Source organism: Megalobrama amblycephala, linkage group LG6 (assembly GCF_018812025.1).
Source record: "Megalobrama amblycephala isolate DHTTF-2021 linkage group LG6, ASM1881202v1, whole genome shotgun sequence".
Lineage (NCBI taxonomy): Eukaryota > Metazoa > Chordata > Actinopteri > Cypriniformes > Xenocyprididae > Megalobrama > Megalobrama amblycephala.
The window spans coordinates 8,586,750-8,601,733 of record NC_063049.1 but is presented as its reverse complement, the minus strand read 5'-3'; the positions used below and the strand labels follow the sequence as shown (position 1 = coordinate 8,601,733).

The window sequence follows — 14,984 nt, the reverse complement described above, 5'->3', positions numbered from 1 at the left end:
ATCACCAGTCTGAAGACTAAACAGTTGATTTAGGCACTCTGAACTGACACACAGAGATGCTTATATTCTGCACCTGGTTCAAGTGTTCAAATTATTCTTTCCAATAACACTTAGATTGGAACACCATTTTTTATCATTAGTTGATAACTTAGCACACAGTGATTAACTTTTCTAAAAGTTGAATAACTTGAGGCAAACCTCCTGAGGTCAAAATGATCTAATCAGACATCAAATATCAGTAAAAGATCTGCTTTATAAGCTCTTGCCTCAATGTAAACATGAATCAATTCAAAATTAAAGTTCCATCAAATAAAATAAATAACATTTTAAAAATGCATAGTTTCATTATCACATTGCTTAATATTTAAAACAAATATTAGTGCAAATCAAAAAGGGCATTCAGACAATAAAATCTACATCATGATTTGATTTAGTTCTAGGCATTTTTATATTGACAGCGAGAGCAGAGCAGATGAGGCCTTCCTTCTCTTTTCTTCTTCATGCACCTGTTCTGGAAACAGATCTTCACCTGAGTCAGTGCGAGATATTTCAGTTCTTGATTTGCCCTGCAGGTACTTGTTGAATTGAAACTTCTTCTCCAGTTTAGTGAGCTGTTTGGTGAAATTAGTGCGGGCAGCAGTGTTGCTCGATCAGATTGTATGTCTGTAACCTGCAAACAAGTATAGACAAGTATGTAAAAAAACATTAATGTGTATAGGTTGGTTATAGTTACCACATTTTAAAACGGAAAACGTCATCCCAACCAAACGTACTGTTTTTAGGATATTTCTTCCAATTGAACGTGTTAAGCGAGTCACCAGTTTGTTCAAGATCTCCAAGACTGCTCGCAACCCAAACTTTGGGAACTGCCACACTTAAGCGTTGTTTTATCGTCTACATATTTCTCCAGAGTTATTGCAGCGATGCTCTTTGAGTTAATTCCTCGATCTTCGTGCAGCATGCGTAAACTACATTTAAACCTAGTTCGGGACCCATGTGAGCCAACTAGCATTTCTATCATAATGCACTTTAAAAGAACCTTGAAGCATGTCCGAGGTTAATCGGGTGTTGACACGATGATCCAGAATGCTTCTCGTCAGTCTCTCCCGGGTGCCTCCGGGGTAAGACGGGGGCGCAGTCTTCCTCTGATCCTGACAGTACTTGGCCGTGAAAGTCATAAAGTTCCCACCTGGGTAACAGTTGAAGAACGAGGTCATTATGTCTCTTAAAGCGCCACTTTAAACGGTGAATGATAGCTCGCGTCGCTTGTCTTCATTACTTACTGTACTTTCTGGCTCAACATGTAAATATTGCCTACAACAACGAGGGGAGGAGCCACCCTTTTCTCTGACCAATCGAGAGCGACCCATATGTCGGCTGGCCTGGGGACTCGAGTAGTGCTCAGTCTATATCGTTAGGCTATATCTCAGTAAGAATAACTGGATATGATTTAAATTATGGCTTTATATACCCCCTAGTCCCACTCCCAAATATCTTTGCGAGAAATGATTTGCTTTGCTCACAGACTCAAAATTCACCAAAGAACCAAATTCACAGGCCATTAACAGAAAGGCATTATTCAACTAAAACGCATGAATTACTTTATTGTTATTATTACCACCACATTGAAGCCTAATAGATAATCTAAATTCATCTAATGTTTGATATTTTGTTTTTGGCTTGCATTTCAATATTATGTGCTTTGTTGGAGAATCATAAAAAAGTAAGAATAATACAGAATCTAAATGCTTCTCTCATCATTATAGCGTGTGATGAATTGACTGCTTGCTTCTGCGGTTTTTGTCCCTTTTGAGCTGAAGATAGACGCAGCGCATCTGGCTTCTCCCCTCGGAAGACTCGGAACTGCTGTCGAGGAAAATTGTGCACAATCAGTGATTGATGACCTCAAGCTACCAAATACCCATGACAACTGCAGCACTCAAACTACGACTTGCACTATTTTTCTGTAACGTGTTATCGAGCGCCTTTATTTTAAACTGATACAACAGTGAAATAAAGCGTAATTGGTCAGATTTGTTTAGAAATAGACGTCGTATTAGTTAGTTGGTTGCTTCTTTCAAAGCCCATAACAAATAATATGAGCCATCGAGCGGTTCAGCTTGCTATCAGAACAGACACAGGTTTGCATGTGAAATCCTAGAGCAAATTAATGCAAAGCGTGGTTTTCTGAATCCACGAGACAAACGAGGGATTAAACCCTAATTTCCACATATAAAACAGCCAATGATGGTGGTGCTTTAGACCTCGATACACAATGAACTACCTTGTCTGCTAGTCAAATAAATAGGCCTGTTTGTGGGTTTGTATGTCATTGTGTTATGAAAAACGATTACCTAAAATAAGAAGCATCTGGAGCGCTTTGATTTAAAAAATATATATATTTATAATTTTAGAACATTATCATTCGCTGCATCAAAACAGGCTGACTTCCAGTTGATGTGGTCCAAATGAGCGGAAAAATATCTTGTCCTAATCTCAAACTGCATATAATATTTTTTGCCATGTATTATCTATTTATTTTTATTTATATTTCTCAGATTGTACATGTTATTATGAATCATTATGCTGTAATGCAGAAGAGGAAATGTATAAGGGCTCACTTTTTTATTATAACTTGTATTTTTTTGTGTCAGAACATATATGAAATTTTATATGAATATGTAAATGCAAATGTTAAAATACATATAAAAGCTTTTAAAAACACGGATAAAATGATGATCATCAAAGAAAGGACTTGCTGATGCCAAGAGGAATAATTTCACTTATTGCGCAACCAACAATTCATTCTAAACGTGGAAGACAATTGCTTCCATTATGATGAACAAAACTGCAAAGCCACGAGAAACGAATAATCTAATGTCACATTTGATTATAAGAGACCTTTATTTTCCATTTTAATCCATTTTCCTTCTGTGTACCATTGGAAAACTTTGAATGTGTTTAGGATGCATTTTTCGTTCCCGGGCAATTTTATTTTATTTTTATTTATTTATTTATTTTTGGGGGCTTTTGTTTAATAGGTCTAGTCGTGATTAAATAGACCGATATTTTATTTAGAACCGATATTGTGGAGAAAAAAATATGTCCTTACCCTCAGTGTTTGAGCCTTTGCAGCGCTTCGAGTTCTCTCTCATCCATGCCATGATTGCAGCCAGAGTGTGTTGTCACAGTCTCTCCCAGGACAAAGTTTGGCCTCTTGCAGTTTGAAATGTGTTTCCACAGTTGAGAAAGCAAAAAGCTTTGTTCATAAGGAGCTGGAATCAGTAGCGAGACTGAAAGCGACGAGTTTTTGATTAATGAGCTTTGAAATGCCTCGCTAGGGGGAAGCCAGGAAAGAGCCTATTCTGTTAGAGACGGCTTGCCAGTGCTTACAAAGGCAGTGACGCTTTAGGCTATTCATTACCACATTATAAGGTGCATTTTTAAAATAAATAGACCTATATGTATTAATGTTTGCGCAATGGTGCAGGTTAAAGTTATATCAAAGTGTTTATAAGACAAAACACTTGCTCTGTATCAGAATTTCGAATATCAGAATGATTAGTAATACTTTAATCTTGAAAAGTTGTCTACAACAATAGTGCTCAAGAAAAATCCCTGTATTTATATTTAGATCTGCACCAGTTTAGCAAAGGAAGGCATCATATTTACATTTAGGTATTTAGTAAGTAGCCTGACCAGTGTGAAATGTAGGCTACCTTGTGAAATCATCCAATTTCCCAAATCATTAAAAAAAAAAATAGCTGATCTGTTTCAAATTATATGCTGATGCAATTCTCTTAATATTACCAAATTTGAAATTGCAATGCCTGGTAAGGTATTGTGTATTGTGAACAGCAGTGACACGGGTGCGCGCACATTCACGCGCATCTGGATGGGGGTGAGAGCGAAGGTGCCTCCTTTGTTTACTATCCTTATGTTTCCAAAATGGCGCCTCAGCCTTGTGATTTGGGCGACATCCAAGTTGGAAATCTATTCATATCCACAAACAATATGAAGATTTTAATTTCAATTGATCCTAAATTCTAAATATGAAAATGAAAATAAATTGATGTAGCATTTGCAATTTCATTTGTTTAGCTTAAGCACTTTATTTACAAAATGTTTAACACAATAAAATATAACATTTCCATATCGTTACCATTTCATCATTTTATGCATGGACAGTGCAACTTACAAAATAACATTTATAATGAACGTGAGGATGTGTCGGTATGTGCTGGTGTTTTTAAGCAACATGATGTTAACCGTGGCAAGCTAATTAAAGACTGCCAAATTCCCAAATGTAATAATTACAATTTCGAGATTCTTGTTAATTCTTCATTTTCACAATATTTTATTACTGAATGAAGAAAGAAATACACCAGTCCCACATTATCACCTTGTTTGCTCCAGTTCAACGGCTCCTGCTAAAATAAATTCTACAACTGTTATATAAATAATATACATGAGAAGATAAATAATGTGCAATAAAACGATAAATAATAAATATAATACTCAGTCAATATAAATGTTCGTCATACAATCTTGGAGGAAAACAATAAATATAAATAAAAGAGAAAATAGGAAGAACCCGTGAGAAGAACAGACGACTTAACAAAGACGCAATGGTTCTTTTCCTCTACAAATCCCATTTCTATAAAGACGGATGCCTACACTGTCAAATCTACAGAACTTACCTTCAAGTAATACGTTATGGAAATTGCCCTCATTTTGCCAATTCGGTTCTTCCAAGAACCAAACATCTGACAACAAACAACCGCGTGACTTCAACAGCCAAGAGAAATGGACCACAGCTATTATTAAAATAATTACAATCATAGCAGTAATAGTAATATCAATAATAATAATAATACAGGATAATACGGTATGTTTCTCTCGGAGTGTAGTTTTATAAATTAGTTTAACTAGTGAGGTAATAAAAAAGCGACATTTGCGCTTAAGCACACGGATGGGATCCTTACAGATGCGTGAGTTTTGGCGCATCCGGCAGCCTTCCCTGAGACGCGTGGTGAGAGCTGAGGTCTGTGTATGTGGGGTGGGGGTCACACGGTCCATGGTGGTGGTTACCCGGAATCTGAGCGGCACAGCTGTAGTCCACACTAGCGGATGAGGGATGGGGAAGATGACCGAGGTTGAACATGGGGCCCGAAGCTGGCATTGAGTCAACGAAGTTTCCGCCGACGTACACAGGGCTACTTTGTAAATTAGCATTAGCAAAGCTGCCGTTCCCCTGCATGCTGTGGTGGTCGTACTCTGTTCCCGGGTACCTTTTCTGTTGCGGTATGCAGCCTCCCAATGGCGCCGTGTAGGCTGCCAAGCCGTACATATTCTGTTGCGGTTTGGCGAATGACGGAGGAGATGGCGCGTCGTAGTTCAGGCTGTTTACGTTCGGAAGCTGACCAGAATATCCAATGTGATTCGAGCCACTTAACGGCGGGCTTCTGTCCGGAGAGTGTCCTAGGGGAGAGTGCATTATGCCTTTAGATTTCTGATCTTTTTTGTACTTCATCCGCCTGTTTTGAAACCAGATCTTTATTTGGCGCTCGGTGAGATTGAGCAGATTAGCCATCTCCACTCTTCTGGGGCGGCACAGGTAGCGATTAAAATGAAACTCCTTCTCCAGTTCAACTAGTTGGGCGCTGGTGTAGGCAGTGCGCACTCGCTTCGAGGCAGGGCCAGGTGGACTCTTGTCATCGCAGGTTTCTCCTGAACACAGAGAGCAGAAATGTGCAATGGATTAATTGTGTTACACAGCCTATTACACCACTTAAAGGCCAAAGAGAGAGACAGCCTATTGTAAACAAAAAGAACTAGGTCATAATGATAGTAGCTGTCTGCAAGTGTAGTTATTCATCTTATACTGGGTATAGATAAAACCATTTTCTCATGCCACACACACCTGCAGTTGGGCAGTTGGTGCTTTTCTGCTTTGCGTTTTGGCGGGTCTCCTTCATCCATGGGAAAATTTGCTTGGTGATGACTGGGGTGGCAGTGCTGGAGCCAGTGGTGCTGGGAGATTTCTTTTTTTGTGTAGAGTTGGTGTTAGGGCTGGGTGAGCTGGCTGCTAAAGGAGCAGCCTGCTGCTGCTGCTCGCTGATACTCTCTGGTTGGCTGTTGCCCTGGCTGGCACTTGGTCGCATACAACTTCCATTGATGTCTCCGTTTTTATGTGCTGGTGGCCGGACTGATGTGGTTTGAATGGGGCAGATAGGATTTTGATAGTCATTCTCTATGCTGGAGGATGAGAAGCCCTGGTGCGTAGCACCGTATGTATAGGAGTCAGATTTAGGGTACGAATATCCTCCGAAAAGTCCAGCGTTGTCATAATAAGTGGCTTTCTGCATTGTGAAGGTTCAAACTTCCAGTTCCAGTTGCATGGACTTGCCAATCACGTGATTGGAGCTTCCCACAGATTTTCTGTCCTTTGACCTGCTGAGAAAGGAAATAAATCAGTTTTAGCAAAGATTGTGTGATTAAACTTGAAACAATCATATATGTGAGATCCCACTGTGGCACTTGAAAACCTCCATGTTTGCATTTGCATTATACCTTCTCTTTAAAGTCTAAACATCATGAAGGCTAACCAGACCCCACTGGAAATTAAAACAGCGCATAGCGTTTTCACTTTTTAAACATGAGATTGAAATAGATTTCTCACAACTCTGCCATTTCTGGTGTCAGATGTCAAGCTATATTCCCTATTCCTTCTAACTTTGTGGATTTCATAAATGTTTTTTTTTTTTTTCCTTCTTAATGCATTTCTTGCTAAATATGGGGGAATAGTCCAGCTAAGGAAGCAACATAGAAGGAATGCCCCTTTCATTCAATATTGCTTCCTTAGCTGGACTATTCCACTTAACATTCATTTCTTATTGTCACCTTATGGACATGCCTTTAGTCAAATCTTATTACTCTAAAGAACATATGACCTTCTGCCTCTTTGCAAATCAGGTTGGAAAAGGGGTCTAATTGCACATAGTTTTGCACAGTTGTTTTTTAATAATTCAGAATTTTTTAAAAACACATAAAACATCACCATTCACCATATCTAAACAGTAATAGATCTCATGTTGTGATCAGCCATCTTTCACATAAGGCCTCCCTCCCTCCCTCTCTCTCTCTCTCTCTCTCTCTTTCTCTCATCTCTTGACAAGCCAAACCCCTTCATCTTTTCACTTTCAGAACTTTAGGAAAGAATGACACAAGACGGTTAAAGTTTAACTTATGCTAAAAGTGCCCCATTGAGTGAAACGACACGGCAGCAGAAGGAGAATCAGCATTTCTCTTCAAACAATATCCCTTTCTTTTCCGACTCGTTGCTCACTACTAGACATTTTGGGATTTTTCTAGGTTTTCAAATGTTGTTCAAGCAATACAACATAAAGCATTCTATAGCTATTAAATCTATCCGTATATTTTAAAGAAATATCTCCTCGTAACACAATGGGGGGAAATTAGATGAGCCGTTGTTTGTCCTTGAATTGTACCTATTTTGAAACTACTTAGAGATTCCGGGTAATGCTTTGATCAGTTCACATTAATAAAGTTCTTTGATTGATGTGTGCTAAGCTTGATTTAACTGGTGGCATGGCTCCATGCACACTGTTTCTTGCCCTTCTTTGTGAACATTATACGAAAATACAATATTTATAAAGAAATTACATCAAAATCCGAGATATAGATTATAAGAACGCAAAATAACGAAGCAGCTATAGTCTATATTTGTCCTTTTATCGTAACTGATACATGTAAACAATGTATAATGTTTAGTTTATTATATTCCGAAGCTTTTGGAACTCTCTAAAATACCGGGACTCCCACGAAATTTAAATTGCTACTTAATCTGTAACAACATGACATGGTAGCTTCGGTTTTAGATTAGGTGGATCACCCAAGAATGCGAACAAGATTTTGTTAGTAGCAAATGTTGGTAGCAAAATCCTTCCACAAACTGAGAGCCCAATGTGCAATACACTACACCAAACAGACGTTCTTTCTTTCTTTCTTTCTTTCTTTCTTTCTTTCTTTCTTTCTTTCTTTCTTTCCTCGTAGTCTTATTCTAAAGATAGGTTTTCACACAAGTGACTGTAGCTCTTGCACAATACAGTAGTTATTAGACGGCCTGAAGCTCCGCACGATACATATCAATGCACCTGTCATTGTAGAGCCCGACAAAATTTATGACTGGCCATGCCACAGCCGTAAATGCTTCACAGAGGGGCGAGAAGAAAAGCACTCCTCAAGACTTGGTACCGTCAGAGGGGTAAAACTCTAAGCGTAGGAGGATGGCTGGGGGCAAGAATGTCCCGCTAAAGCCAGAGCCTTCAGCCCGCCAGTATAAATCCAGCTACTGCAGTAATTCACACACTGTTGTCTTGAACGTTCTTTAACTACTTGTAATGGAACACACTTTTGATCAATTGCACGGATAGCCTTGGATTTGAGTTAAGGATACTCTAAATTAAGAAGAAAGTGCGGACTGGAATATTTTTTTGTTTTGTTTTTGCTTGCTTGCTTGCTTCTGTGTTTGTTTGAGATAACATTGCTTTTGCATTTTATACTTTGCCTTAAGTGTCTCGTTTAATGTACTCAATAGCCTGTGTAATGTACTTGAAATTGCATTGGAAAATCCTAGTAAATAATTGTTAACTTAAATTGTTAATTTGTTGTCTAAGCTTCACACGATTTTTAATTTATACAAAAAGCAGTAATTCCGATTTCTGGTCCATAAGTTTAAATGGGCTATGTTTGCAAGCTTTGAAATAAGATGCACAAGACAGTACAAAGCATGTTATGAGTAATAAATACTATTGTTTAATTTCAGTGCAAACTTAAAATTATAAGATATATCTTACCGCAGTCTGTGGTTTCCTCTCCTCTCTTTCTCCTCAAGCAATCTTCATCATTTATACGGCGACCTAAAGAATAAAAATGATTTAAATTGTTGATAGTTTTTTCCTTCCCGCTCCCGTTTAATTTATAAAGGCTGCTCTAATTGGTTCTATGCGTTACCGCTGAGTACTTATGTGGCCAACACTTTTACGTTTTCATTTGCAAAATGACAGCTATCGTTCAGTTTTACATTCTGGATGTGAATTCACGGCCATCAGCGATGAGACCACAAATTTATAACATGTTTTACATGAAGTCTCATTTTTTAATGAACGAATTTATTTTGTACCTAGAAGATTAGACTGGTTTTGAGAGCAGTAAAAGCTGCATGAGAGAGAGAGAGAGAGAAAAAAAAAAAACCGACATAAGCGATTTTACACAAAGAGATGCTGGCCAAAATATTTAGCACTCATAAGCCTTTTAGCTGACCTTTGGCTTCCTCTCCAATAACTCACTGATTAATGAACAACGGACGGAAGGGACTCAAGTCACAATGCAATCCACACCACACAACTTTTTCACCGTGATTTTAAAACCAAGCGCGAGCCTGAAGTCGAGATTTTAATCCTCATCCTCTCAGACAGACGACCTGTTCTGTTTCACTCTGAAAATCCTTTCGAAAACACGAGACGAGGACATCACTTTTGAACTAGCCTATGGGATTAATAATACTATTAATATTATTGTTATTTGGCGATGGACCGCAACGTTGGCAAATGTAATGAAAACAAGAGAATGCACGTAGCCTGTATTTTAAACTTGTGTGTCATGTTCAAAGTCTTAATGGGATAAATGAAGCGACCAAGTCAGCCGAACATGGTCTGCCTTTATTAGGCGAGCGTGTTTTCGCCCACGCACTCCCACGGTAAGTTTGGTACTCATAATAGAACAATAGGCTGTAAAAATAATGGACTCTGGAAGTCGGTCTGTAAATATACACATTTATTTATTATCTATTACTAATTTGCATGCTATCTCTTTTGTATAAAAGTGTTTTAAATGCCTATCAGTTTAGGCCCTAGTAAATTCTGTAACGGAAATAATGTGTGCATTAATGCCAAAAATCCCGTATCATCTCACAAATCAAGTAGAATCGAAAACAAATACGTTTGTGATTGAGCCTCAACGTACTTGTCAGATACTGCAAAATGAAGAAGACTGCAAGAAAAGAACTGAATGTTTTGTGAAATGCATATGAAACAATAACTATTTATAAATAGGCTAATCAAAGGCGCTTGTCTGAAAACCTGCTATATATTTGTAATACCATTCATTAAATAGCGCTCAGCTGCAAAACGGGCTAAGAACACCAAAATAAATTTGAAAACAAAAAAGAAAATGTAATCCTTGAAGGGAATAGTTTATATTAGAATATAGTCTTCAAAGCTAATATTATAAGCCACCATATTAGGTCAGTTTTCAAACATCTAGTTTGTCATTGCATAGCATGCTTTTATTTAATGTGGCAAAATAATCAACTTTACATCTTAATTCATTATTGCATCTTAAATGAATTTTTGCTCTTATATTGCATGCGAAATATGGTTTCCATTCAAAATGTGTGTAATGTTAGAGTGTTTGAATCCCATTAATTTGATATGAATTACAATCTAAAACAGAGAGACTGGTTTAAATATATGTAAACATGGATGTTTAAAAGAATACCCTAGCCCACATTTGTCATGTCTAACATCGCATTGACTATTACACAAATTAAAGTGATTAACGATCTCACAATGTATGACACAGATGTTTTATCCTGTGCATGGCTAACTCAGCTACCAGAATGTATAAAATGAAATATCAACTCTAAAACTGAATTTACCTTTCATGCAAAACCTCAAAAAATAGACAAGGTTACGCAAATCTGTAAACTAGTCTCGCAGTTTTACCTCTATGTCTTCAAATAGTACTTGCTTAGCTGGTAGGCGATGACATTAATAAAGATCAGCTGCTTTGAATGGAATAAATCATATTTTTCGCCGGCCTAATGTAAACCCACGCTTAAAGGTTACGTTTTGCCGTGCAATTGCTTACCTGTGATGTCAATTTATTATATAGCCGTGCTTCTTAGTCTCAATATCTCTCAGTACAGCTGCTCGGATATATCCTTCACCCTTTGTCTATAGACAGTACTGTCTTAAAACTGATCTCGCGCTTTTCCAGGCATTTCCATATACCAATGCAGACAGTATTCCCGAAAGAATGGGAGCCACTCACTCAGCTACCAATAAAAAGCCAAGAAGGTCTTCTTATTCCAAAACGAAATATTACTAGCAATCAACTTCCCATTGGAAAAAAATGAACGTTTTACAGAGGCAGGCTCACCGAACGAGTCGACATTAGTATATTTCGGAAACCTTATCATGACAAATAAAGGCGCTGCCTTAAAATACAAGCATATTTGTTCACGTGATCCGGATCGCAGATTGTCCTGATTGAGACTGCTACTCCAACCAGCTTCACCTCACAAATACATTTTAAAAGCAAGAGCAGTAACATTCCCTCCAGCCGCACATCATTGTACAATGATTTTGCACAAGATCTCAGCCACTGTATCGAAGTGTGTCTTTAAGCCAAAAACTATTGCTGTTTATTATGGCCTTGAAACCCAGTCATAATAAAAGAATAATAATAAAAACAAAAACGTTGCTTATGAAGCACAAAAATATATTAGTTTTATCATTGCATTGCATTTATTTGAAAGACAAATCATTGGATAATCAGCAAATCATTTGATTTTTTTTCTTCATACCACCATGTCTTATTAAATATCTTCATTTATTTTTATTTATTTTATTATTATTATTTATTTATTTAACGCAGTGTTATGGGCCAGCCGATCAGACCATCTTTGAAAGCAACAACATTATGAATTTTTCGTCTTATTTAAGATGAATATTATCAGATATAGTTGTTACTTTTTGCTCGCCGTTTTGAAAAGAAATCCGTTTATTACAGGCTGCAAGAAACCACTGAAATATTGTTTGACTATTATGGTTTAGGCAATGACAGCAATGTATGACCTCGTCAGCCAGAGAGATTCATCAAAATCATCCCAAATTCTATATTGTTCTTCTCAAAAAGCAAGAGTGTGTGTGTATTGATCCATATGTGAGTATGAAGTGTAAAAATGGGTACTTTCAATGTCTAGATTTTTACTAGTTGTGCATTTCTGTTTTATTGTGTTTTGTAATTGCTTCTGAAATACATTCAAATTAAAAAAAAAAAAAAAAAAATCTTTTAAAAAAATCTTTTTTTTTTTAAAGAGGTTAAATATAAGACGGTTATGCTATATGTAGTCTCAGTCCGAATGATTGCTTTATGGTTGTGCTGTATGGATATGAAGCTGGATGGAAAGATGGAGATGAAACGATTGGGAACGCGGCCGAGCGCAGGATTGTCCTGAGGAGAGGATGCGAGTCGTCTCCCCTTGCAGCATATGTTCACGGGCTAATAAAAGTGAAAGATTTACAGTCCACGCCCGGCCCCCAACAGCCTCTCACCCTTTCAGGAATTACTGAGCATGATTTACAACGATGCAGATCACCGTCATCCCTCTCCAACAGCTCCAAACATTTTATGGATAGATCTACGATCACAATGCACCATTACCAAAATCGAGAGGGTATTGTGGAGTTTCTGACACCAATGAAATGTATTGTTTTTTTGATAGATGCTTTTTGTTGTTATTTGCTGTTTTGTTAATGTTTGTCGGGATCCAAAATCCACTTATTCAGGCAATACTTCACGCCAATAACTATGTGATGATTTCCAGATACACTTCTACAATGAATTCAAGCTTGTGTCCTTTTTATCAAGCCAAACTCATACGTCTCCACAAATGGTCGCCACTAAATCGAGAAAGAACGGATTATAAATCACAAATAGGCCTTCGTTAAAGCCCTGGCGGCTAAGCAGAAAACACTATCGCACTGGACTTGACATTTTTTATACACAGATGCATCAATATAACATTACATTACTAGTCTGCATTTAATGCTTCAAAAGTAAAAGTGTTGTTACTGAACAGTTTTTATTTAGACTTATATTGGGAGCTCTTCATGCTGAAGCTATTTAAAAGAGAGCAAAAATCACAATGAGCCTGAAGTTGTTTCAGTCTCTCCGCGAAGACTGAATCAAAGGACACCATTTATCAAAATTCTGACAGATATGTTTATTCGATGTCTCACTGCAAATATTAATCTTAAATGTTTACCTACCGATCTTCCATTGGCTGAAACGCTGTACGAATGTGCAGGTTGCAGTGGTGTGAGATACAGGACCGTTTGGATATTATTTTCTTGGATCTCTTCAGTTTTCAAGTCTGATAGAGTCCTCGCGATTAATGACGATGCCGTGTTTCTAGGGGACGTGCTGCATTAATTATTTAGACAATCACGTGGTCAAACAAAAAAGATACAGAACGGAACCATATACCGAATTCTATCTTGGGATGTCGACAGCGCGGTTTGATTTATCTTAACGGGTTGTCTCGATGGGCGAAGACATTTTCAACGAACAGCTGGAAATCAAAAATGGCCGTTTGAGAGCATTGTGAGAGCGGCGGCAGTAGTCGGTGCAGTGTCATTGCAAATGGAACCGCGTATGGCTCCCATTTATTCTGTTCAGACATCCAGGTCAATACTAAGAATGCCTTGCCTTACTGAAAGCAAAGCAAAGACAATGGAGAGATCCCCTGCGTGCTTTCACAAGGCTTTTTAAACAAACGATATATATATATATATATATATATATATATATATATATATATATTTTGGCAAAGCCCAGATGCATATTTGTTAATGGTTAATGTTTTGCCTTTTCAAGCTGCAATAAACTTTACATTTTGTCCTGAAGGTGTGTTGGTGTTCTTATAATCTCTCGTCTCTCTCTTTCTAACTCAAGAGTTTTTCATTGACAATGCATTGGTAATATTACATTAAATGACACACACTTTTACTTTTAGGCTAATATTACAAATATTATACAAATATTCTCTCTCTCTCTCTCGCTACCTCCCCCTCCCCCTCCCCCACACACAAACACTTTTATATGTTTTATAAGGGACCTTTCCATAGACATATTTTTTTATATACTATACAAACTGTATCTTCTCTCCCCTAACCCTAACCCTACCCCTAAACCTACCCATCACACAAAACTTTCTGCATTTTTATATTTTCAAAAACATCATTTAGTATGATTTTTAAGCTTTTTTCCTCATGGGGACCAAAAAATGTCCCTAGAAGGTCAAAAATTACTGCTATTACTATCCTTGTGTGGGCATTTGGTCCCCATAAAGTAGGTTTAACCAGGGCCACACACACACACACACATACACTAAACTATCAAAATAGGACCATTGCATAGACTTCTTGTATTTTTACATTGCTACATAATTATACCATAACCTAATCATAACCCTTAAACTTCATTTACTTTACTTTTATATTGTTTCAAGCGAGGATATCCCCAAAAGGAGGTTTTAGGTGATTTTGTCCGGTTAGCTCACTTCTAGGAACAAATGTATCGGTAGCACTTTATTTTACAGTGTCATTGTTACATATGTGACATGTAGTTACTATAGTAATAACTATAAATTATGCACAATTACATGCAAATAAACCAAATCCAAATCCTAACCCAACAGTTATTATTAAGTAACTACTTATTATTAAATAGTTACTTAATAATACGTTAATAGTACTTAAATGTATAATTACAGTGTAACAAAGATACTTAAGTAGGTACACAACAGTGCACGCACACACCAAACACACACATTTTCAGTGCTGATGGACAACGCTTTTGGAACAAAAACGAATTCAAACTAAGAGGTCTGTTTAATATTTAAATGATAAAACGCTGCTGTTATTTATAAATAACCATAGTATTGCTTGCTCATAACTCTCTCTAAAGAGCAGGGGAACCTATATGCCTACATGAATGGATATTTTCCGGTTTATCAATAAAGCTTTGACATGATATATTTTGCTTGATGAAGCAAAAACACATATGGTGGTTTATTTATGATTTGTAGTTTTGTCATGATCGCAATTAGTGTA

At 37.3% G+C, this 14,984-nt stretch overlaps 1 protein-coding gene across 1 annotated transcript; it reads right to left on the bottom strand.

Moving 5' to 3' along the window:
- Positions 1-4,850: 4,850 nt before the first annotated feature.
- hoxd3a (homeobox D3a) lies at positions 4,851-13,127 on the bottom strand. Its single transcript, XM_048192830.1, has 3 exons — positions 8,880-13,127; positions 5,924-6,456; positions 4,851-5,730 (listed from the first exon to the last, which is right to left on the bottom strand). The coding sequence occupies exons 2-3, from the start codon at positions 6,366-6,368 to the stop codon at positions 4,982-4,984; spliced, it is 1,194 nt and encodes a 397-aa protein (XP_048048787.1). The 5' UTR covers positions 6,369-6,456; positions 8,880-13,127; the 3' UTR covers positions 4,851-4,981.
- Positions 13,128-14,984: the final 1,857 nt, after the last annotated feature.

What these genes read in the sequence shown, in the direction of transcription:
- hoxd3a (XM_048192830.1), bottom strand. Translation starts at nt 6,368, where the DNA reads ATGCAGAAAGCCACTTATTATGACAACGCTGGACTTTTCGGAGGATAT. An exon ending in CACCAACTGCCCAACTGCAG is followed by an intron (nt 5,731 to 5,923) that starts GTGTGTGTGGCA and finishes CTCTGTGTTCAG; the next exon opens with GAGAAACCTGCGATGACAAG.